The sequence below is a fragment of the Malaclemys terrapin genome, chromosome 8 (assembly GCF_027887155.1).
Source record: "Malaclemys terrapin pileata isolate rMalTer1 chromosome 8, rMalTer1.hap1, whole genome shotgun sequence".
In the NCBI taxonomy this organism is placed as follows: Eukaryota; Metazoa; Chordata; order Testudines; family Emydidae; genus Malaclemys; species Malaclemys terrapin.
Window position 1 is genome coordinate 37,279,321 of NC_071512.1, and position 22,088 is coordinate 37,301,408.

General features: G+C 53.7%; 1 protein-coding gene and 1 non-coding gene across 2 annotated transcripts; one reads left to right on the forward strand and one right to left on the reverse strand.

Moving 5' to 3' along the window:
• The first annotated feature begins 912 nt into the window (after window positions 1-912).
• Window positions 913-11,367, forward strand: WDR55 (WD repeat domain 55). Its single transcript, XM_054037618.1, has 9 exons — window positions 913-945; window positions 4,215-4,274; window positions 4,473-4,615; window positions 5,747-5,847; window positions 6,636-6,723; window positions 7,575-7,754; window positions 8,153-8,252; window positions 8,584-8,753; window positions 9,875-11,367. The coding sequence occupies exons 1-9, from the start codon at window positions 928-930 to the stop codon at window positions 10,194-10,196; spliced, it is 1,182 nt and encodes a 393-aa protein (XP_053893593.1). The 5' UTR covers window positions 913-927; the 3' UTR covers window positions 10,197-11,367.
• Window positions 11,368-19,116: 7,749 nt separating this feature from the next.
• On the reverse strand, window positions 19,117-19,199 carry TRNAL-CAG (transfer RNA leucine (anticodon CAG)). The gene has a single exon. It is a non-coding gene; the product is annotated as a tRNA-Leu (tRNA).
• Between the last annotated feature and the right edge of the window lie 2,889 nt (window positions 19,200-22,088).

Below are 22,088 nucleotides of genomic sequence, written 5' to 3' on the forward strand. Positions count from 1 at the left end.
TTTGTCTAGGAACTATTTTTCCAAGTGGAAGGATCAGTTTTCTAAGCAAGCCATGTCCTGTGTTTAAAAAATCTGAGTTTGCAATTAAAATGACTGTGACACCTGGGCCAGGACACAGGCCCGCTGGGTACTAGGGCAGTTTCAACCGCCTTCTGGTGCCACTGCTCTGCCTTATTTACTATGAGAAAATACCATCCTGCACAACTACGCAGGGAGCAAAGCCATGTGTGTTTCCCAGGGCATGGCAGAGCTGGGCAGTGTGAGAGATTTGGCACATGGAGTCAGAGCCCGGCCTGGCTAAGACTTGCCTCTTTCTTACTGCAAACCTGGGGGCTGTTTCTTCTACCTCTACTTCAAAAGATCATTCCCAGGCTGTCCAGTGCGCGTGGAGCGAAGGAGGCCCCCTGCTGGGATAGCGCTATGGGGCCCTGGGTCTTTATTACCGACTGATGTGTCCGCCGAGGCTTTTCACTGCGCCCCACGAAATCCCCCTCCCCTCCCCTCCCCTGGAAGCTCAGTCTGAAGACCCTGCGGGGCTGAAGCCTGAGAGCAGTGAGCGCGGACGAAGGGGTGAAGGCCAGAGAAATTAGCGCGGAGCCCCTGTCCGGTCCACGCGCGCAGGAGTAAAATCGGATCCGCGGGGCAAAAGGCCAGACAGCGCCCGGGGGTCTCGAACCCCCGGAGCGGCTGGGTTTTCAATGAATTGACGTCTCGAAGGAACCGCGGCGCTGAGCTAAAGCTAGTCCGAGAAGACCTCCTCTCCGAGAGCTCTAAGAGTTCTCAGTGGGGGCGGGGCCATGCAAATAACTAAAGCGAGAGATTGAACGTTATAGGGTCCTGGAAGGGGAAAGGCCAACCCAGCGCCTACCGCAAGCGCCTGGCTGAAACGCATCCAGTACTCCCCAGCCAGGACCGATCCATGCCAAGATGGCGGCGCCCAGAGAGGTAAGCACGAGCCAATTCTATCAGAGCCGGTCACTCTGTCCCTTCTTTTCATGACCCGAACCGGCAGCCGCATCAGAGAGAGAGAAGCTGCTGGTGGGGGACAGGGGACAGGAGGCTGCTCGAGGCTTTTGGCGCAGAGTAACGGGAGGAAACTTTTCTCCCCCCCCCCTTTGGAGCAGAGAAGGGAGGTTTGTATCCCTCATTACCCGATTCAGCAAACCTGGACATCGGCTCCCTGCCTCCCAGCACGAGGATAGGCTTGTCACTGCACCCTGCACTCATGGGCAAGCAGATTAGCTCGATGTTCCTGCCAACGCGCTCAGGAGAGGAGTTAAAATGGTTAGGGGTATGGAACAGCTTCCATCTGAGGAGAGATTTAAAAAACTGGGATTTGTCAGTTTGGAAAAGAGATGACTAAGGGGGTATATGATAGAGGTCTATAAAATCACGACTGATGTGGAGAAAGTAAATAAGTAAGTGTTATTTACGCCATCTCATAACACAAGAACTAGGGGTCACCAAATGAAATTAATAAGCAGCAGTTTAAAACAAACAATAGGAAGTATTTCTTCACACAATGCACATTCAACCTGTGGAACTCCTTGCCAGATGATGTTGCGAAGACCAAGATTATAACTGGGTTAAAAAAAGAATTAGATAAGTTCATGGAGCATAGGTCCATCAATAGCTATTAGCCAGGATGTTTGCCAGAAGCTGGTGATGGGATGGATCACTTGATGATTACCTGTTCAGTTCATTCCCTCTGAAGCACCTGGCATTGGCTACTGTGGGAAGACAGGATACTGAGCTAGATGGACCCTTTGGTCTGACCCAATGTGGCCATTCTTATGTAGTAGTTACTAGAGTTGCTTTTTTAAATATCATTAGCCTCCAGAGTTAATGTCTCATTGAGATGAATGGGCTACTGAGAACTCTTGTTACAGGCTGCCTATAGGCCTGGGTGGACCTGCCTATGTGTTAATGTTTGGGTTGCACTTGAAAAGTTTTTTTCACAGGCATCAGTGCTACTGACTTGATGGCTTGTTTGTGTTGTTTCTAAAAGGAGTGCTGAGATTCCTGAGCATGATTCTACAGCAATTAGTTTGTCCCCCTTATTCCTGGGGCCCTGACCTGCTTGAATCATATCTGGCTTTCGCTGGCGTTGTCTATCTGCACTTTTTTGATTCAGTACATTCACCTCTTCAACTGTGTCTACACATGAACTCGCACTGGTCTAACCAAAGGGGTGTTTTTAAAGTGATTCAGTTACACCACAGCAAACCCCTTTATGGACACGCTTATATTGATTTGCACTCATTTAACTAAACTGGTTTTTACACAGATTTAGTTAAACTAGTCCAATTTCTTTGTGTAGACCAGGCCTAAGACTCTGTCCACACTGCAGTAGAAGGGCTGTGTTAACTGATTCCATTTTTATAAACAGTAGGTGTTCCTTTCCCATCCCCTGCGGGTCCTTAGCAGCAACTCTTCTTCCTCAATGGAGCCCAGTAGCCCTGCCCTTCTCTTTGTGCCCCATGGAGGACCCAGGGACATATTATCTTCTCTTTGACCTGCTGTGAGGGGAGCAGCTGTCATAGTTCAGGACAACTGCACCTGTTTTCCCTCTCTGCTGGGTGGAGGCACGTGTCTCTCTCCCTCCTGACTGGGGTTTTTCTTGGCTTCACAGTTCCCTACCTACCCTGTGTTATTCCCAGTGAGCCAGGCAGCCTAGACAGGCCAGTGGCTGTACTTTGCTCTTCCTCTTCAGAGGCTTTAAACTGTGTAATTGTGCACAGTTACAAGTTACCCCACAACTCTTTTCTAAGCAAACACATTTATTCTGAAGATGAAAGCATTATAGAGAAAACACATTAAAACAAAGAATGCTAATAAGCTTTCCAGAGATCACCCCCTCACTCCAACAAGGGCTCTGGTGAAGTCAGACCTTCAAAGTCCACAAAGGGTTTTTTCTGTGGCTACAAGTTCATAACTAGGGCCCTACCAAATTAATGGTCCATTTTGGTCAATTTCACGGTCAAAGGATTTTAAAAATAGTAAATTTCATTATTTCAGCTATTTAAATCTGAAATGTCACGGTGTTGTAATTGTAGGGGTCCTGACCCAAAAAGGAGTTGTGGGGAGTCGCAAAGTTATTGTGTGGGGGGGTTGCAGTACTGCTACCTTTACTTCTGCGCTGCTGCTGGCGGCGGCGCTGCCTTCAGAGCTGGGCAGCTGGAGAGGCAGCTGCTGGCATGGTATGATATTGCCACCCTTACTTCTGCGCTGCTGTCTGCAAAGCTGGGCCCTCAGTCAGCAGCAGCCACTCTCCAGCTGCCCAGCTCTGCAGGCAGCAGCGCAGAAGTAAGGGTGGCATGGTCTGGCATTGCCACCCTTGCTTCTGCGCTGCTGCTGGTGGAGTGCTGCCTTCAGAACTGGGTGCCTAACAAACAGATGCTAGCCTCCGGCTGCCCAGTTCTGAAGGCAGCGCAGAAGTAAGGGTGGCAATACCACAACCCCCCCCCCCCCCCTAAAATAACCTTACAACTCCCCTGCAACTCCCTTTTGGGACAGGACCCCCAATTTGATAACCATTGGTCTCCCCCGTGAAATAAGTATAGTATAAGGTAAAAGCACACAAAAGACCAGATTTCCGGTCCGTGACATGTTTTTTCTTGGCTGTGAATTTGGTAGGGCCTTATTCATAACAGCTTCAGCCCAGAACAAGTATATCTGTGAATAGGTTAGTCTGTCCTTTGTACAGCCTGGGCCTTTGATCTTCAGATTTTGGAAACAGATAAGCAGTAGACAATTATCCTCTCCTCAGGATATAGCTCTAGGGGGCTTTTGCATAACTAGAGTTGAGAATTTGCATTTTCCTCCCTTAGAGATTCCCCCACTTGACACTGTCTGTCCAAAAGCTCATTCTGGGCTCATTATTCAGTATGGTCCTTGGAAGTTCCATCTCCCCTCTAGCAAGGTCACATACAATCCTCGATAACACATAACCTTTATGTTTGATACAGTGGACTCAAAAGATACTTAGTTCAATGGGATTTTTCCAGGCTGTAGCAGGAAATAGTCATATTTGTCATAGTAGCATCTCCTGGGTCCTGGCCCCAGGGGACATTTCTTGCTGGGGCTGGAGTGGGCCCATTTGTCTTGAGTGTGTTCCCTTGGTTGTAGCTGATTGGAGGCAGCGCTTGCGACCTGCTCCCCAGGATGCACCTTCCCTCACTTAAATCTGATGATCTCTTTCTCCTTCCACCCAGGGAACGTCTCAGGAGCTGGAGGCAGCTGTGGAGGAGGAGGAAGATGCAGGGCACATGCAGGTCGGCTCCCCCCTTTGGGTGCATGTCGGATGGGCAGTGGGGGCTCTACTGGTGTCCCCATGTATGTGGGGAGGGTTCAGTAGTGGGGAATCCTAAGCCCTGCTAGCAGCCCCTGTGTGCGCATGGGGGAGAGTGGAACTGAGTGTCCTGGTGGTGCCTTGGCTGACCATCTAGCTCATGTCTCTTTACCCCACAAAGGCAGATCCGGAGCAGGAGGAGCCGGAGCCCAGGCTCCGAGAAACCCCAGAGGACATCTCCTTTGAAGCTGCTGCCAACACCATTGCTTTCCACCCCAGCCAGGACATCCTTGCAGCTGGCGATGTGGACGGCGATGTCTATGTGTGAGTTGGATCTATCTGAGAGAAGAGCACCGTGTAGATAATCAGCAACAGGCAGTGCAACCAGGGAGCTGCAAGGAAATCCCCGGGGTCAGCACTGCCCAAGAGGCAGAGAGAGAGAGAGAGGCCCCTATGGGGTGTATACTATGGGTAGGGGTCTGTGACCCCATGGCCCATTCAGCCCCACCCCACCACTGTCGATAGAAGCCAGGCTCAGCTGCTGGAGGTGACGGTGCTGGGAGAAGCCTGGGGTTTGGGGAGAGGCTTTCTGTGGAGAGTGATGTGTGTTTAGAGGTGATTTTTTCCATGCTCCAAGGCTAAGTTGGCTTGAAAAAACCACTTATCTCTGCAGAGGAAGATTGGGGCTGGGCAAAGCTGCTTCCAATATCTGAGCATTGGCATTTGGGATGCTGTAGCTGGGGACACATCATCCTTCCTCTGCCAAGGGCTTAGCCTGGGAACAGGTTCCTGGCTGGCACTGCTCCATTTCATCACTTGACGGTGCCATAAATCTGTCTTGCACTCACACAGGTGTAGCGCAAGGTCTCTGCCTCTCACTGCAGCTGCCATCTGTCCCATCTGCAATGGTGGCTCTCCAGTGACCTGACTTGGAAGGCATTAGATTAGATTTCTAGGGAACCTGCCCGGTATGTTCCAGACGTTCACGGTCCCTCACAATCCCACTGGTTTGGAGATTGGTCTCCTACTAGCCATGGGGAGTCTCCAGTTCCTGATAGTGAGTACTGGGAAGCAAGGGGACTTATGGGAGCTGACCCTCAATGCTGAGGTGCAACCTGTTCCTTTCCCATCACACAGCTGGGGCTCCTGCTCCACCGGGATCTTTTTTCTTCCATGTGAATCCAGCTCCTCAGACCTCTGACTCCTGTTTCCCTTCCACCTCTGGGGGCTGGTGGTCCCCCAGCAATTTGGACATGGCACATCCTCCCCCTTCTCCAGTCCTGCACCATGAAAGCCCCCTCTGGACACAGACCTCCCCATTCAAGGCACCAGGAGCCCCTGAACTTGGATCTGAATGGTCCTTCCACGCGGAAAAGCTGTGCTCCTCAGCTGGAAGGGCAAGATAGGGAGCAGCTTCTCACTGGCATCACCTTAACACACATGCTTTTGTTTCAGGTATTCGTACTCTTGCCTGGAGGGTGGGAACCGGGAGCTCTGGTCCTCAGGACATCACCTGAAATCCTGCCGGGAAGTGTCCTTTTCCCACGATGGACACAGTGAGTGCACTTCCCTTTGACTTTCTCACACCATTGTAGCGACCTGTGCAGACTCACTGGGTGGAGGTCAAGCTAGCAAGGAGGATGCCTTTCTCTGTCTTCCGGGAAGAAGCTCCTCTCCTTGCACCCTGGAAGGGGGGCTGCTGAGCCTGTCTGGGTCTCAGCCATGCGGCAGTGTGAGGAATTTGCTGGAGTTTGCTTAGAAGTCTCTCAGCCAATTGCTGAGCAGGCCCAGCTGTGCTTGGCTCAGGAAATGTGCTGAGCTCCCAGCCTGTGGATGAGATCTCCCTGCAATCAGCTGTGCCTGGGAGTGAGGGGTCCAGAGAGACTGGGATGCATGGGGGGGAGTGTGGAGAGGCAGGGCCGGGGCTGCTTGACTGTTGCACAGTGACTGCTCAGAGCCATGCAGTCAGTCCGTACTGTGGAGACTAGAGATCCGAGAGGTGTGGCGGGGGCAGGGCTCCCAGGCTGAGACTCTCCCATGCTGCCCTTTCTACTCCCTCACCAGACTTCCAAGGGTTTCCTCCCTGTAGCTCAGAAGTCCCATTCTGCCACGATGTTTCTGTGCCCTAACACACTGCGCTATGCTGCTCCAGGGCAGGGCTAGGATCCTGGCTGGCTTCATGGACACAGAGCCCAGGAGTAACAGCGATCCTGCCGGAATCCTGCTGGTGAGGGATAAGTACAGGACATGGGTACTGGAGTTGGGTAACTCGGTGTCACTCCTGCTGCTCTGGTTGCTGGATGGGCTGGGGGTGTTGAATGTATACTGTGTGTCTTGTCCCCAGAGCTCTTCACCGTGTCTAAGGATAAATCCATCCACATTCTGAACGTGGAGGAGGGCCGACTGGTGACACGCTTCTCCAAGGCTCACAGGTATGTGTCTATAGGGGATTCCCGGCTCCACGCAGCCCTGCCCTGCCCAGCCCAGCGAGGGCCTCCTGGGAACTGGCTGCCTAAGCTCCCTAGAGCAGGAGAGTGGTTCCTCCCTGAGTGTCCTTTGGCTCAGCGCTTCCACTAGAGCTGGCTGCTCCCCTTGGCAGAGAGCTGGTCTCCCGTGCACTCATGCTTGCCCATCATGTCCATCCCTGACGCTGAGTGCTGCTCGGTGCTGGCTGGGCCATATGTGGGATGGGGAGCAGGGAAATCTGCCCTAAGGCTGCCCTGCCTGGTGGGGCTGTCAAAGACTCAGATGGGATGCTGGGGCAAAGAGCAGGCCAAATGACCAAACCCCCTGGAGCCGGCCATGGGGCCAGGACTGTAGTGACAGCCTGCTGCGTGCGGGTGGCCACCGGTCACCCTCTACCGACCCCTCTGGCCGAGTCGGGCTGCAGGAACTAGCTCTGGAGGAAGCTGGTTTCCTCCTCCCCCACATACGCTGATAGGAGGTACTGCCCTCTCCAGATGGCCCCCTTGAGAGGGTCAAGAGCTCCTGGGGAGCTCTCTGCTGCCTGAAAATGGGCTCCTTCCATGTTCCCTCACCCTAGGAGCACCCAGCATGTTGGGGGTGCCAAACTCCCCCCTCCCCCAGATCCCACCTGTGCTCAGTACCATGGCTAGAGCTGCCATGTAGTCAGACCTCCCTGGCAGGGCCTTTGAATGGCAGATGGCTCTCTGAGGTGCCTCCGGTCCCTGCCACAGCATGGAGCATCTCATAGGGCTGCCTCATGTAGAAGGGTTCTCTCTGTCCCCAACGTTCTTGGTGACTGGGGCACGGGTCTTCACAGCTCAGCCCTCAACAGCCTGCTGGTGATAGACGAGCACCTCTTTGCCACGGGGGACGATGGTGGGATGCTGAAGGTGTGGGACCTCCGCAAAGGCACAGCCATCATGGAGATGCAGCAGCACGAGGAGTACATCAGCGGCATGGCCATAGACGAGAACAAGAAGCTCCTGCTCACCACCAGGTGACGTTGGGCTCCTCAGCCATGTGCGCCTGGGCGCCTGCGGGCACATCAGGCAGCAAAGCCTGCTCCGGGGGGCCTGAGAGCAGCTCCCCTAGGGGGAGAGCAGGTTTGTTCGTACCTCGTTGGTTCTGCTTGTCTAATGCAGATGGCACAGTTGTCTTCACCGTTGAAGGAAGGGGTAAGTGCTATTATCACCATGGCTCCAGACCGTTTGTAATCATTGGAGTTTGTTGTACTTCTCATCCTGGACAATCCCAAAGGGGGGGATCACTTATACCCTCTCTCTGAAGTGTGCAGCCACCTCTGGGGGGGTATAAAGTTAACACTTGCCAGTTTAGGACAGGAAGTGAGGAATCCCGTGTCTAAGTGAGTGCAATGTACCACTTTGATTCCCACAGCGGCGATGGAACCATGGGTGTCTTCAACATCAAGAGACGGCGCTTTGAGCTGCTCTCAGAGCCTCAGAGTGGAGACCTGACGTCCGTCGTGCTGATGAAGGTAGGTGCTCACGGGCCACCTGTGTGACTGTCCTTCATGTGGGGGCAGCCATACAGAGCCAGGCTTCCCTGCCTCAGCACTGAGCTGTCCCAGACGTGGGCAGTGGTGGGTGCTCCAGTGCTGTTTAATATTCAGCCATGAGCTCAAAGGACCCTGCTGAGTTAAACATGTGGACTCCTTTGACTAAGAGGAAAGGAGCCCATTCTGTCACACTCCCTGTGCTGTCGGCCTCTGACGTAAGCACTCCCTGCTAGAGAGTCCGTGTGGGGAGGGGAGGGTCCTGTCCTGAGCTACTGCTTTTTCAGCTCCGCCTCATTCACTTCTTGTCCAGAGGGGGAAGAAAGTGGCGTGCGGCTCTAGCGAGGGGACCATTTATCTCTTCAACTGGGACGGTTTTGGTGCCACTAGCGACCGCTTTGCAGTGAAGGCTGAGTCTATCGACTGCATGGTCCCAGTCACGGAGAACGTCCTGTGCACAGGTTCCATCGATGGAGTCATCAGGTTAGAGAACCCAGTGCTGGCTCCCAGCAGGGAGGCTGGGAAAAGGGGGCTACCTGCCTTGCTTCTGTGAGCAGGGCTGAGAGGACGTGATGAACTTCTGCTTAGAGGATCTATAGGGTGTGAATAGCAGGGAGAGTGTGGGGAGAAGGGCCAAAGGGTTAGGAGTATTGGGGTGGAATTGAGCAAAGGGAAAATGTAGGCAGACTATCAGGAGATACACCTCTACCCCGATATAACGCTGTCCTCGGGAGCCAAAAAATCTTACCATGTTATAGGTGAAACTGTGTTATATCGAACTTGCTTTGATCTGCTGGAGTGCGCAGCCCCGCCCCCCGGAGCACTGCTTTACCGAGTTATATCTGAATTTGTGTTATATCAGGTGGTGTTATATCGGGGTAGAGGTGTATTTGCCAAAGGCAAATGCAGTTGTGGAATAATATGCCAAGGGAAGAGGTGGGAGCCCTATGAGTAGGGCACCATTACAAGCAGACAGAGCAAAGCCCTGGCAGAAGTACTGCAAGGGAATCTCCTGCCCTGATGCTGGGGGATGGACTTCAGACAGCCTACTGGGTTGGATCCCCCTGGGTGCCTCCATGAAAGGGCTGTTGGTGGGAACTCTTGGGAGCTGTGCTGCTAACGCCATGAAAGCAGTTAAACTGGAAGGAATCAAAACCCCAGGCTGGCCTCGCTGTGCGTTCAGGGCTGTTCCTACTGTTCCCAGTGCATTTCCCTTCCTGGGTTCTGGCGTTCTGCACCGTGCGGCTGTTGCTGCTGGATTTGGATTCCCAGGGGATGTTTACATTAACTTCTCACTTCACTGTCAGGAATTATCTCCTTGGAGATGGATCTATTGAACTTACTTACTAAGCCCTGAATTTGGGGCTTAAACCACTTGGCACTTTCCCTCTTCTAAGCTCTCAGCATCCCAGAGGACCCGCATCTGGTAGGTGGGTAGTGATTGGGTAGCATACAAGGTTACTGGACAGTTGGCCCTGTATTATAGTCTTCTAATCTCTTAGTGTCCCAGAACACCTCCTCTTGGTGGGTGGGTTGGCTAGAGTACCACGCATAGTTACGGCGGAGCTGGCCCTCCATTAATCAAGCGTCTGTTCTTGTCTCAGGGCGGTGAATATCTTACCTAATCGGGTGATAGGCAGCGTTGGACAGCACCTGGGGGAGCCCATTGAACAGCTGGCCAAGTCCCACACCGGTCAGCTGCTGGCCAGCTGTGGCCACGACCAGAAGGTGAAGTTCTGGGACATCTCATCACTCTGCTCCGTGGTGGTGGATGATTACCGGAAGAGGAAGAAGAGTGGGCAGCTGAAGGCCCTGAGCAGCAAAGCCTTGGGTGGCAGAGAGGACTTCTTTGCTGACCTGAGAGAGGAGGCAAAGGCACCGAAGGAGGAGCAGGAGAAGGAGAGCGACAGTGATGACAGTGACTGACGGAAGCCCAGTGGCCTCTGGGAGATTCCATGGCCAGAAAGCTCCGTGGGGACATGGACTATGAAGCCAGCAGATTCTGCAGCCGTGGGAAGGATGCATCCTCACTGTGTTGTGGAAGAAGCTGGAGGCCGAGCTCATTTTCCCATAGAGGACTGGCTCATCTGGGAGTGTTCCTGCAGGCCAGAGTGCTAGCAGGGCCCTTGGTGCAGCTGAGCTGACGAGGCGCAACGTCCCTCTCTGTGTTCCTCATTAAAGGCCGATGGAGGTCGTATGGGGAGAGGGGCTGGAGCCTCCTGCCAGCTGGGATCTCCAGGCTTTGTTTGGAAAGAAGCAACGGTCCTGATGGGAAAGGAGTTTCTCCAGTTCTCTCTCTCCAGGAGGAAACAACATACCTTGGCACGCTCTGCCCCAGCCCCTCCCTTGTGAGCTCTTATGAGCACCGGGTGCCTTATGGGACCAGGGCTGAGCCCTGAATTCCTTCCCCACTCCTGCTGGTTGGCAGGAGCCTGGAGGTGAATGTGGTGGTCTGTGGTCCAGGAGCTCTCTCCAAACTCCTTTGTGCACCAAAGAATCCCTGCAGTGAACAGTGTGAATTCCAGCCCCTCTGCATGGAGCACTGGGCCAGGGCCCTAGAGCATCTGGCTGTGCTGGTCTAAAGCAGGTGCCTGAGCTCTGGGTACTGCCTGTGGGATGACACAGCACAGGGTTCCCCGTTGCTCCTGTGTCACCAGAGATGCTGAAAGCCACTTTCTCAGAACTGCTGCTTAGGCACCTGTTGTAACGAGATGTGGGACAGGGAGAGGAGTGGGAAGAAGAATCCCCCCGGCTGCCAGCTGTGTTTCACACCGACCTCCTCCCTGGCCTCTTGAAGTTTGCTACAAAGTACTGAGCTCAGAGCCCCTTTGCTGGCCCAGGCGATATGGGCACTGCTGCCAGCTGTATTTCTGTCAGGCCAGGCTCTCCCCAGCTACCCTCACAACTTCTCCTCCCTCTAAAGGTGTCTTCAAGAAAAACAACAGCCAGTTGCACCAGCTTCTCTCCAAGCTGAGAAGATTCATGTAGACAAGAAACTTGGACAAGCCCACAGTGCAGGGCCCAGGTGCTGCCTATCTGAGGAGAGTGACTGATTCCCATTGTGAATTTGTATGTGAATAAACCATCAGGAAGCCTCTGTCCCGAGCTGGTCAGGGAGTAAGTGATAATCCAGCAGAGTTTGCTGTTAGAACATTCTGGCAGTACTAGTAGGGTTACCGTTCGTCCGGATTTTCCCGGACATGTCCGGCTTTTTGGGTTAAAAATAGCATCCAGGGGGAATTTGTAAATAGCTACAAATGTCCGGGATTTCTCCCCCATGCAGAGCGCAGCAGGGCTGCAGGGCGGCAGCCAGAGCCCTTCCCCCACAACTTCAGATCAGCTGCCGGAGTCCAGCCTGGCCAATGTAGAGCTACTCCCCTCTCCTCCCTCCCTGCATTCTCAGATCGCCAGCCCGGCCGTTCGCATCGGACCTCAGCAGCTCCTCCTCCCCCCCTGCTCCCCCTTCCCTGCTGCCCAGTGCCTCGCTCCGGCAGCACTGTGCGGGGGCAGGGACCAGGTTGTGTGTTGCGCTGGGGAGCGCAGCCACGTGTCCGGCTCCGTGCGGAGCCCGACATGCTGTTCTGAGCGACAGGGTAAGGGGGTCAGGGGGCTGGAGAAGGGGCAGGGGGTTTCTGGATGGGGCAGTCAAGGGACAGAGAGTAGGGGGGATTGGATTGGTCAGGGGTTCTGGGAGGGGGCTGTTGGGGCAGGGGTGTGGACAGAGGTCGAGGCAGGCAGGGAGCAGAGGGTTGGATGGGTCGGGAGTTCTGGGGGTCCTGTGAGGGGGGCGGGGAGCGGTTGGATAGGGCATGGGAGTCCCGGGGATCTGTCTGGGGGTGGGGGTGTGGATAAGGGTTGGGGCAATCGGGACAGGTAGGGTCCTAGGGGGGCAGTTAGGGTGGGGGGTTCTCAGGAGGGGGCAGTCGGGACAAGAAGCAGGGAGGCTTAGATAGGGGTGGAGTCCTAGGGGGCAGTTAGTGGCAGGGTTCCCAGTCAGGGGACAAGGAGCGGGGGAGGGTTGGGGGTTCTGAGGGGGGCAGTCAGGGTGGGAAGTGGGAGGGAGTGGATGGGGGCAGGACGGGGGCAGGGCTAGAGTGGGGCTCCCCCCCCCCAGTGTCCTCGTTTTTGATTGTGGAAATATGGTAACCCTAAATACTAGTCTAACAGTGAGTGTGTGTGTGTGACTGACAACCACACTGCTGCTGCTATGGCATCTGCTGACCAGGAGAGTGCGCGCTGTTTTCCGCATGTGTCTCCTTAGTGGGTCTCCTGGGAAACGGGGGAGCGGATTGGCAGAGATTGGGGGCAGGAGTTTTGTACTGCAGTCAGAAGGCTTGGGGACAGGGATGTGACCCAGTAAGTTACCACAAGGCCTTTCACCTCTGGCCTCTACAGGCTGGGGGAACGCCCAAAAGAAACAACAGACATCTTGGCTCTCCTGACTATGGGGGCTGGCCTGACATTCCTTACTCAGGTTGACAACCTGTGGAGCTGGTTGTCACTGAGGTGGGGTGGGGAGAGGGGGAGACGTGTGGTGGGGAGAGAAGCCCCATTGGAGGGGGAGTGCAGTGGGCCCAGGTGTCTGGCTGTTGCACCCCCCCTTCAGTGTCAGCTTCCATTCCCGCATGCAGAGCCACTGCAGGCCTCCATTCAGGATAGTGATTTTCCCAGCACTCTTTTGGCTAGTGCCAGGCTGTCCGTGTTACCAAAGAGCAGCTTAGTGGGGCGGGGAGACACCCTAGAGCCCAGACTAGGGACCTAGTGTGGCCCTGCAGACAGGAGCTGAGATTTTCCACATGTGCATCTGACCTGTGTGAACGGGTCAGGTTGCCTATGCCCCTGTGTGCATCTGGAAACTCAAGAAGCGGGGCCTCATGCTCTGGGGCTGCCCCATCTGTACAAAAGACGAGGGCAACTATGGGGCCCATTTACCCCTAAGAAGAGCAGTTTCTGCCTTTGGCTGGGGAGGTGTGAAGGGGAGAGCTGGAAGCCTGTGAAGTTAGGTTTCTTGCCCTAAGAAGAGCGCAGCTGTAGGTGAGCTAGTGCTGTTGCTGTGGTGAAGACAGCTCTCTGCTAGTCTTGAGATGTCCAAGGCAGCCTTGTGGCACCAGGTTCCCTCTCAAGACAGGAAATGCGGCCTCCTGGCTTCTCACCACCAGGAATAATGAGAGCCTCTTGTGGAGGGGCTGGGGCTGGCTGACCTGTGCCCCTCTGGGGATAGCCCTGCCCTTCTAAGCGGCCTGGAAGGGAACAGTTCAGGCAGCAGCGAGCCAGACCCTGAGTTCAGGGAGGTTATTTTTACCTGTGTCACTTTTTAAATGGGCAGAAAGTGGCACAGGGACTGATTTGGGCTGGCGCCGGAGTAGATCCCTTTGCGTGGCATTTGTGCTGCAGGAGCTGAGCACCGGGGATCTGGGGAACGGACGAAGCCTTGCCAAGCTCTTCGCTATGTGTAGTTGCTGGGGAGGCGAGGAAGAGAAGGTGCCATTGTCTAGGATACAAGAGGGAGTTCATGCAGTTGAGATTATAGGAAGGATGTACTGGCCTTGAAGACGGACCCTCTGAGCTGGGCAGGCTGCGGTGCTCACAGACCTTCATCCAAACCTGGTTAGGAGGAGCCCCACCGCCGCCTGCCTTCCCTCCTCTGCTTCCTCTTCTCCCTCCCCCTCCCCCTCTGACACCAAGCTGCCGTTAGACCTCCGACTTCCCAGCCTGCCTGCCTTCCCTCGCTAGCCCCAGCAGAATTGTTGGTAATTTGAAAAAGTCTGGTTCAGGGTGAACAAAATGGGTTGGGTTTTTTTGAGTATTTGTAAATGCCTAGAGTCACAAAATGGCCAGTGGAGGCGCTGCTGTCCCTTCCACCCTTAACCATGTTAGCCCAGTGGATAGACACTCAGCTGGGATGTGGGAGACCGAGGTCTGAATCCTCACTTTGGGCTAGGGCTCTAAACACAGGTGCCTGCCCTTCCAAGTGCCTGCCCTAACCCCAGGTTATTGGCATGAAGTGCTCTCAGTCTCTCTTACAGAAGCTGTTCCGCTTTGTGTGATTATTCTTTGGAGTAGAGGGCTGGGACTGGAACCTCAGTCTCCCAAGTGAGTGCTCTGGCCATTGGGCTGTAGAGTCGTTCTCACATTCGTATGCTGGTCTAATGACTATTCAGGCATTTTACCCAAAGTGGAACAGCTTCAAAGGAGAGATTGGGAGAGATCCACATACAAATAGCCTCGGTCCAGAGCAGGGAGTTGAACCTTGGTCTCCCACATTACAGGGGAGCATGCTAGCCACTGGGCTAGAGATTATATGGTGTGGGGAAGGGTACAAGCTCCACCATCTCCTATGGTGTGAATGGCACCTAAATCCCCTGGTGAATCAGGACAACAAAAAATGTACAGGCTAAAACTATCTGGCAAATTCATGTGAAATCTGTGAATATAAGAGGGTTAAAAAAAAAAAAACTAGATAAGTTCATGGAGGAGGATAGGTCCATCAATGGCTATTACTTAGGATGGGCAGGGATGGTGTCCCTAGCCTCCGTTTGCCAGAAGCTGGGAATGAGCGACAGGGGATGGATCACTCGATGATTACCTGTTCTGTTCATTCCCTCTGGGGTCCCTGGCAATGGTCCCTGTCGGAAGACAGGATACTGGGCTAGATGGTCCTTTGGTCTGACCCAGTATGGCTGTTCTTATGTTCTTAATAGTTTTGGGTCAACAGAAACTGCTAATAAACTATTTGTCCAAAAAAAAAATTGCCCAGCTCTAATCTAACACAGTTTGGTTAACGCAGTTCTCAGAAAACAATTTGTTTCTACAACAGAGAGGGAGATGAGGCTGGAGCGCTGCTAGCGGGACTCAGAACATGAGCAGGCTCTGGCTGTGCCTGGGAAGCAGAGAGAACCACGTTCTGGGTAACCAGGCTCTGATTCGCTTGGCCTGGTTACAGCTAACCCTGTTGGGGGCACTCGCACAGCAGCGAGTTCCCGGCAGGAATGGCAGCTCTGCTGGTTTGTCCATGCTGCATGGCAATGTTTGTATCAGTGCATGCTGGGAAAAGGTGGCTGTAACTCCACAGAGCAGCTGGTGCCAGGGCAGCCATTTCCCAGGTGCAGTGCACAACCTGGGAGAAAGGAGGACTGGCTAACCTGCTTACATGGACACACAGGCAGATGCCACAGGCATTCTTGTGCACAGAGTATAAACACAACAACACCCATGCAGTTAGGAGCTGTGAGTTAGCCATGTCGATGTGGACATGAGCCATATATGAAGTCAAACATGTGCCAACCTGTTATAACTCAGTAAGTCCTCGTGCGTTCAAATATGGTGGAGCTGGGAACCTAGTTCTGACATGGTTCCAGTGTGTAGGGTATGTAGGACCTCAGCTTTGTTTCCCTACATGGGCGAATGCCTTGGACATACTCATTGATTCATAGAGTTTAAGGCTAGAAGGGACAATTAGCTCAGATAGTCTGATCAGTACATTACAGGCCATGATATTCACCCAAATGTCCCTGTTGCTTTAGTCAAACTAAAGTATTTTAGCCCTCAAGAGACTCAACTGTTGTGTGCCACAGGCAGAGAACAGGACAGACTGAGATGCCACCTGCCTGAGACCCCTGTAACGGCAGGGAATTGATCAGGTGAAAATATGGCCAGATGATCCGGGGATCCATGCTACAAAGGAAGATGAAACACACACCCGCAAGTCCCCAGACAATCTGACATGGGGAAATTCCTTCCTGACTCCAGACCTAGCAGTTAGTTAGACCTGAGCATGTGAGCAAGACTCACCAGCCAGGCATCTAAGAGTGATTCTCTGTACCACCTCACCGAGCTGGACCTGCTGGCTCCCCCTAAAGAAAATTCCCTGCCTGGGATCACATGGTGTGACATGGACCAATCCTGGGGCTGAGATTATAGCTGCACACAGGGACCCATCTGACCGCGTGCCATCCTGTAGCTCCAGGGCTGACCCTGCTGGCAGGCCCTCCCACTGCAACCGGCTCAACCCAGCCAAAGCTCTGGTGGGCCTGTCCTGCCTAACATCCAAGCCTTGGCGGATGGCAAAACTGGTTCTAGGGCAGCTGTTTAACTGTTGCATTCACATAATTTGTGAACCTCAAAGTCCTTCACTTAACTTTTAAACTCCTGCCTTCCATGTGCTTGTCTCTCTGCAGTGAGTACATGGTACCATCCCCCACCGTCTCTGCTGGGCAGGGGTGGGGATGGAGCCTGCGGGCAGACTGGTCCCCCGTATTTGTTCCTGCTCAGGACATTCATACAGTGTTTCATTCCAGACTTTCATAATAAAACACATTTGGCTGCCTTTAGGGCACTGTGGGGGTTGTGTGCTGTGAACTCCTGCCTCTGCTCTGTTCTAGGTGGAAGGGACAGGTGGGTTCTAGGGCCTCTATGGCTTCGTCTCTCATGCTGCAGTTTCCAAACTGCTCTGCAAGGGCCTGGTCCCTCAGCCTGGGGTAGATGCTGTTTGGGAACCCCTGCTTTGGTAGGGTTAGTGCTGGTGCAGCGTGCTGGCTTGGCAGCTGTGCAAGGTGAAGGCCAGTGGTCCTCATGTGGACAGCACCAGGCAGGGAAGTGGCATGGTTCGCAATGTCCTATAGCAGGAGTGGGCAAACTACGGCCCGCGGGCCGGATCCGGCCTGTTAGATTGCCACCTGCATGGCGCTGCAGGCCCCACGCCGCTCCTGGAAGCGGCTAGCACCATGTCCCTGAGGCCCCTGGGGGAGGGGGAGCAGAGGGCTCTGTGCGCTGCCCTCGCCTGTGGGTTCCTCCCCCTGCAGCTCCGGCCAATGGGAGCTGCGGGGGGAGGTACCTATGGGCGAGGGCAGCGCACGGAGCCCTCTGCCACCCCCTTCCCCACGGGGTGCAGGGATGTGGTGCTGGCTGCTTCTGGGAGTGGCGTGGGGCCAGGGCAGGCAGGGAGCCTGCCTTGGCCCCAGTGCGTGCCGCTGCGACCCCGGAGCCACTCCAAGTAAGCGGTGCCAGGCTGGAGCCCGCACCCTGAATCCTTCCTTCACCTCGCACCCCAACCCCCTGCCCTGAGCCCCCTCCTGCACTCCACACCTCTTCCTGCACCCCAACCCCCTTCCTTAAGCCCCATCATACACCCTGCACCCCTTCTCTGCCCCAACCCTCTGCCCTGAGCCCCCTGCTGCACTCCTCCCTGCACCCCTCCCCTAAGCCCCCTCATACACCCCACACCCCTTCTCTGCCCCAACCTCTTGCCCTGAGCCACTTCCTGCACACTGCACCCCCCACACACCCCGCAATTCCTCCTGCACCCTAACCCCCTGCCCCACCCCTACATTCATGGCCATGCATGCAATTTCTCCACCCAGATGTGGCCCTCTGGCCAAAAAGTTTGTCCACCCCTGTCATATGGCCTCCCATGGTTGGAAAACACTCACAGGAACAAGGGGCAGGGCCATCTCCGGTTGGTAACACCTTGTAAAAAAATGGTGCATTTTGGGAGGTCAATCCAGGCTTTCTATTGGGCAACCTCAATGACTAGCCTGACCCAGAGCAGCTAACAGCAAAGGCACACTAGTGCCGCCAAGGCCAGTTCTGCCATTGCTTTCCATGTGCTGGGCTCCTGGTTGGCTGCTGGCATTCATGTCTCCTTCCACATAACTGCTGGAGAACTGGCCCCACTCTGTCAGTTGCCTGTTGGTCCCTCTAATTGGCTTTGATTTCTCCTCTCATAAATTAGGGTGTGACAGCAGCACCTCCATGGCATCTCTCAAAGCACTCTGAAAGGCAAAGTGTGAGCCTCAGGCTGTAGTGAGGGAAACCAAGGCAGAGCTTAAGGCCAATGCTTTCAAATGGCAGTGTCCAAACCATGTCCCTCCAGCCATACAGTTTTACGAGGGCTGAGCCCCCCTTCAGCTCCCTAGGACCGTAGCCCTACTGCCAACAACACTTTGCTAGGGAATGAGGGGTGGGTTCCCAGCCATGGCCAGGAGCTGGAGGAGCACAAGGGGCAGCGAGCAGAAGCCATTGCACCTGAGCTGAAGCTCCCATCTCTGAGCACTAGGCCCTTGCCCACCATTGTGCCTGAGATATATAAAAAACAACCCCCCACCCATTGTAATTCCTTTGGCTTACCCCCACCTTGCCAGCCTTGTGAGCATCAGCTCCCCTGTTCCAGTCGTCTGCACTGCATGAGAGAGGAGGCCTGCTGGGGCAGAGATTCAGAGAGGAGCCTGAATGAAGAAGACCCCACCAGTGCCCCAGAATGGTGTTGGCTCCAGCTTTCTGCTGCCTGGAGCTTCTGATGGAACTAACGGGGGTGGGTGGGTGAGGGGAGAATGGCCTTCACTCAGAAGGTTAGAATCAGACCCAGCCTCTCTCCCCAGCCCAGTGCCGCCTAGTGGCCACACAGAGCAGAATAGCTCATCTGAGCCAGCACTCCCAGGGTTTCCTTGGATTTGTTCCAGGTACCCTGGCAGCATTGTACTGGCCAGAGGGGCAGAACCTGGCTCTGCTTCCTAGCTTCAAGCCATGATGATGATAGTCACACAGCTTCAGGCCTCAGCATTTGCCTTTCCTGAGGCTTGAGGAGCGTGAATTGCTCTTTAACATCACTGATTGATTTAGGTAGTGTGAGCAGTGGCTGTGCTGGGGGGAGGGGTCAAAGGCTAGCTCGTCCTCACTCTCCTCTGTGCAGTTGAGCTTTCCTAGCCTGCCATTAGGCGAGGGATGCTGCCCATCTCTGGAATACAGAAAAAGGCTGCACCCTATATAATATCACAGGCACAGCAGCTTATGCGAGATATTTACCACTTTCTCGGCTGCTTTTAGGAGTGGATTTAATAAAAAGTGCATTTGTCAGAAGTGGGATTCGAACCCACGCCTCCAGGGGAGACTGCGACCTGAACGCAGCGCCTTAGACCGCTCGGCCATCCTGACAGTTATGGGGAAAAAAACCCTCCTGAGGGGAGCTGTGCTTACTTGCCAGGCCTACTCTTTCCAGGCACTTGTATTGTTTTGCTTTTACCCAGCTGCATGCCCTGCTATTTCCTCTCCTTCCTCCTGCTGCATGCAATGGGTCCAAGGTTTGTTTCAATGTTTTGTAGTAAGCTGCCACCCTGTGGCTATTTTGAGCCATCGCGGTCAAACTGACTGCCAGCTCCCCCGAGCTTATGGTGTCCTTGCAGCCCTGTGACTCCAGGCAAAGCTGTACCAGTTTGTTTAACCTACTGCCGTTGCCCTCACTTGTAGCACAAAAGACAGCCAGGCCTCACCCCAACACCCAGCAGGAGACAGGCACACTGGCATTTGGGAAGAGCCCCGTGGCTGGCTAATCGGCCCAAGAGTTTGAAACCACGAGAGAGGATTTGGGGTCAGTCTGTCAAAGATATTTAGGCACCACAGCAGCTTAGGCACTTTTGAAAAATCCCATGAGGCACCTAAATACCTGTAAAGATCCAGCTTTCAGCACCTTGTGACTTCAGACTCAACCACAGTGGCCTTGCTTCACTGACTGATCTTCTGTTAGCCTGCCCTTTAGCACCCATTGCAACAAGACCTTGATGATACCTGTTCTGTTCATTCCCTCTGGAGCAACTGGTACTGGCCACTGCTGGAAGACAGGACACTGGGCTAGATGGACCTTTGGTCTGACCCAGTGTGGCCATTCTTATGTTCTTATGACCTGGAGCGTTTGAGAGTTTGTTCATTCACCATTTCTCTTTATTGCAGCCCCTTGGGCCTGGGAACTCTTCAGAAGAAGCACCTAGTTTGTCAGTACATTTTACCCATTGTGCAGCACCTGGGATTACTCTGCACCCCAGAAATCACTGACAGCTAAACTCTAAGCACATAGGCAGCAAGAGCGAGGAACTTGCCCTCCTGCTATACCTCACTTGGGGTCCTATGTGTGGAAACAGCAGCACATGCAGCTGGGGCTTTTAACATTTTAGCAGTGATCAATTAAAATGTTGTGAGCAGGGGAGTCACCTGCCCCTTTATGTAAAGACAGCTCTTAGAGCAGAGGTTCTCAAACTGGGGGTCATGAGCCCTCAGGGGGTCAGAAGGTGGTTACATGGGGGTCACAAGCTATCAGCTCCGTGGGGCTAAGAGCCCAAAGCCTGGTCCTGTGTGAGGCTGACAGCCCCAAGCCCCTGTTAAATTAACCCATTTTTAATTTATAAGGGGGTTACACAGAGGCTTGCTGTGTGAAAGGGGTCACCAATACAAGAAGTTTGAGAACCACTCTTAAGAGTAACAAAGCGGAAGGAAAGAAGGAATAGTCAGCAGCAATAGACCAGTTATTGGGAAAAAGCTCTTTGCTTTTTATAAATTAGCAACAAAGATGCTACCACTTGCAGAGAGACTACAGCTTGCTACGTGCTCTTAAACCTCAGAGGGGATGGGAGTGTAGCAAGACTTTAAACTCTGGCGTGTTTTTATTACAGTAAAAGTCAGAGGCTCCTGTGACGGATCGACAGGCCCAGTGTTCATTCAGAGAGCCCCTTCAGTATGGCAGCCCCCTCTGGGTCACACTCCCACTAGGGGAGGTCTCTTGACTTCTCTGTCTCCTAGGATCAAACCTCAGAGCTTTCAGCTCCCCTGCTTCATGCCATGAGCTCCCTGCTGAGTCCCCCTGGATTGAGCACCTGAGGGAGACTGGCACACCCAAAGGGAGCAACGCACCCCACCCCACTGCAGGAGTGACTCTTAGCCAGCAGGATTTATTAGATGTCTGGAACACAGCATAGAATGCCCTTAGATACCAGAGAACAGAAAGTTACAGAATAGGTCATGTGGGTTAGTGCCGAGCCCTCTGACCCCTTCTTTAGTCCCAGTCCAGAAGCTTCTCTCCTGCCTCCAGCAGCCCACACTTAACAAGTGCACCTGGCTCTCCTCAGTCCTTTGTTCTCCAGTTGGTCACACCACACAGGCTTCCTGTAGAGGGTGGGCCATCCCCAACCCTTTGTTGCTAGGTGCCAAGTGTATGGACAATTGGTGTGGCTATTGTTTCTGGGCCTCTCCCTGGGCAAAGGGCCCCAGGCAGCTCAGGCTTGATCACGGTTGTATCTCTGAAGCTATGAACACTACAGTTTATGTCGGTATAAGTTATGTCACTGAGGGGTGTGACTAAGGGTATGTCTACACTACAAAATTAAATTGATTTTATAGACATTGATTTTTAGAAATCAATTTTATACAGTCAATTGTGTGTGTCCACATTAAGTCGGCAGAGTGCATCCTTACTACCATAGGTAGCATCGACTTATGGAGTGGTGCACAGTGGGTAGTTATCCCACAGTTCCCGCAGTCTCTGCCACCCATTGGAATTTTGGGTTAAGCACCCAATGCGGCAAAAACATTGTCGCAGGTGGTTTTGGGTACGGTGTCAGTCACCCCTCCCTCTGTGAAAGCAACATCTGTCAATCTTTTTGCGCCTTTTTTCCCTGTGTTACCCATGCAGATGCCATATCCCGGCAAGCATGGAGCCCACTCAGCTCACTGTCACGCACTTTAAAAGCTCGCTAGGTCAGACCTCAGCACAACCAACATTCCCATTGTTATTGCTGCTTGCTGTGTGCTCCATAATATCTGTGAGAGTAAGGGGGAGACGTTTATGGCAGGGTGGGAGGTTGAGGCAAATCACCTGGCATCCAATTTTGAGCAGCCAGACATCAGAGCCATTAGAAGAGCACAGCAAGGCACGGTGTGCATCAGAGAGGCTTTGAAAACCAGTTTCATGACTGGTTAGGCTACGGTGTGATGGTTGTATGTGTTTCTCCTTGAAGCAAACCCGCCCCTTTTGTTGATTTTAAGTCCCTGTAAGCC

Bases quoted from the DNA above. Each gene is read 5' to 3' on its own strand.
- WDR55 (XM_054037618.1), top strand. The intron at 4,616-5,746 runs GTGAGTTGGATC...CTTTTGTTTCAG, and splicing joins GTGGACGGCGATGTCTATGT to GTATTCGTACTCTTGCCTGG. The intron at 6,724-7,574 runs GTATGTGTCTAT...GGGTCTTCACAG, and splicing joins CGCTTCTCCAAGGCTCACAG to CTCAGCCCTCAACAGCCTGC.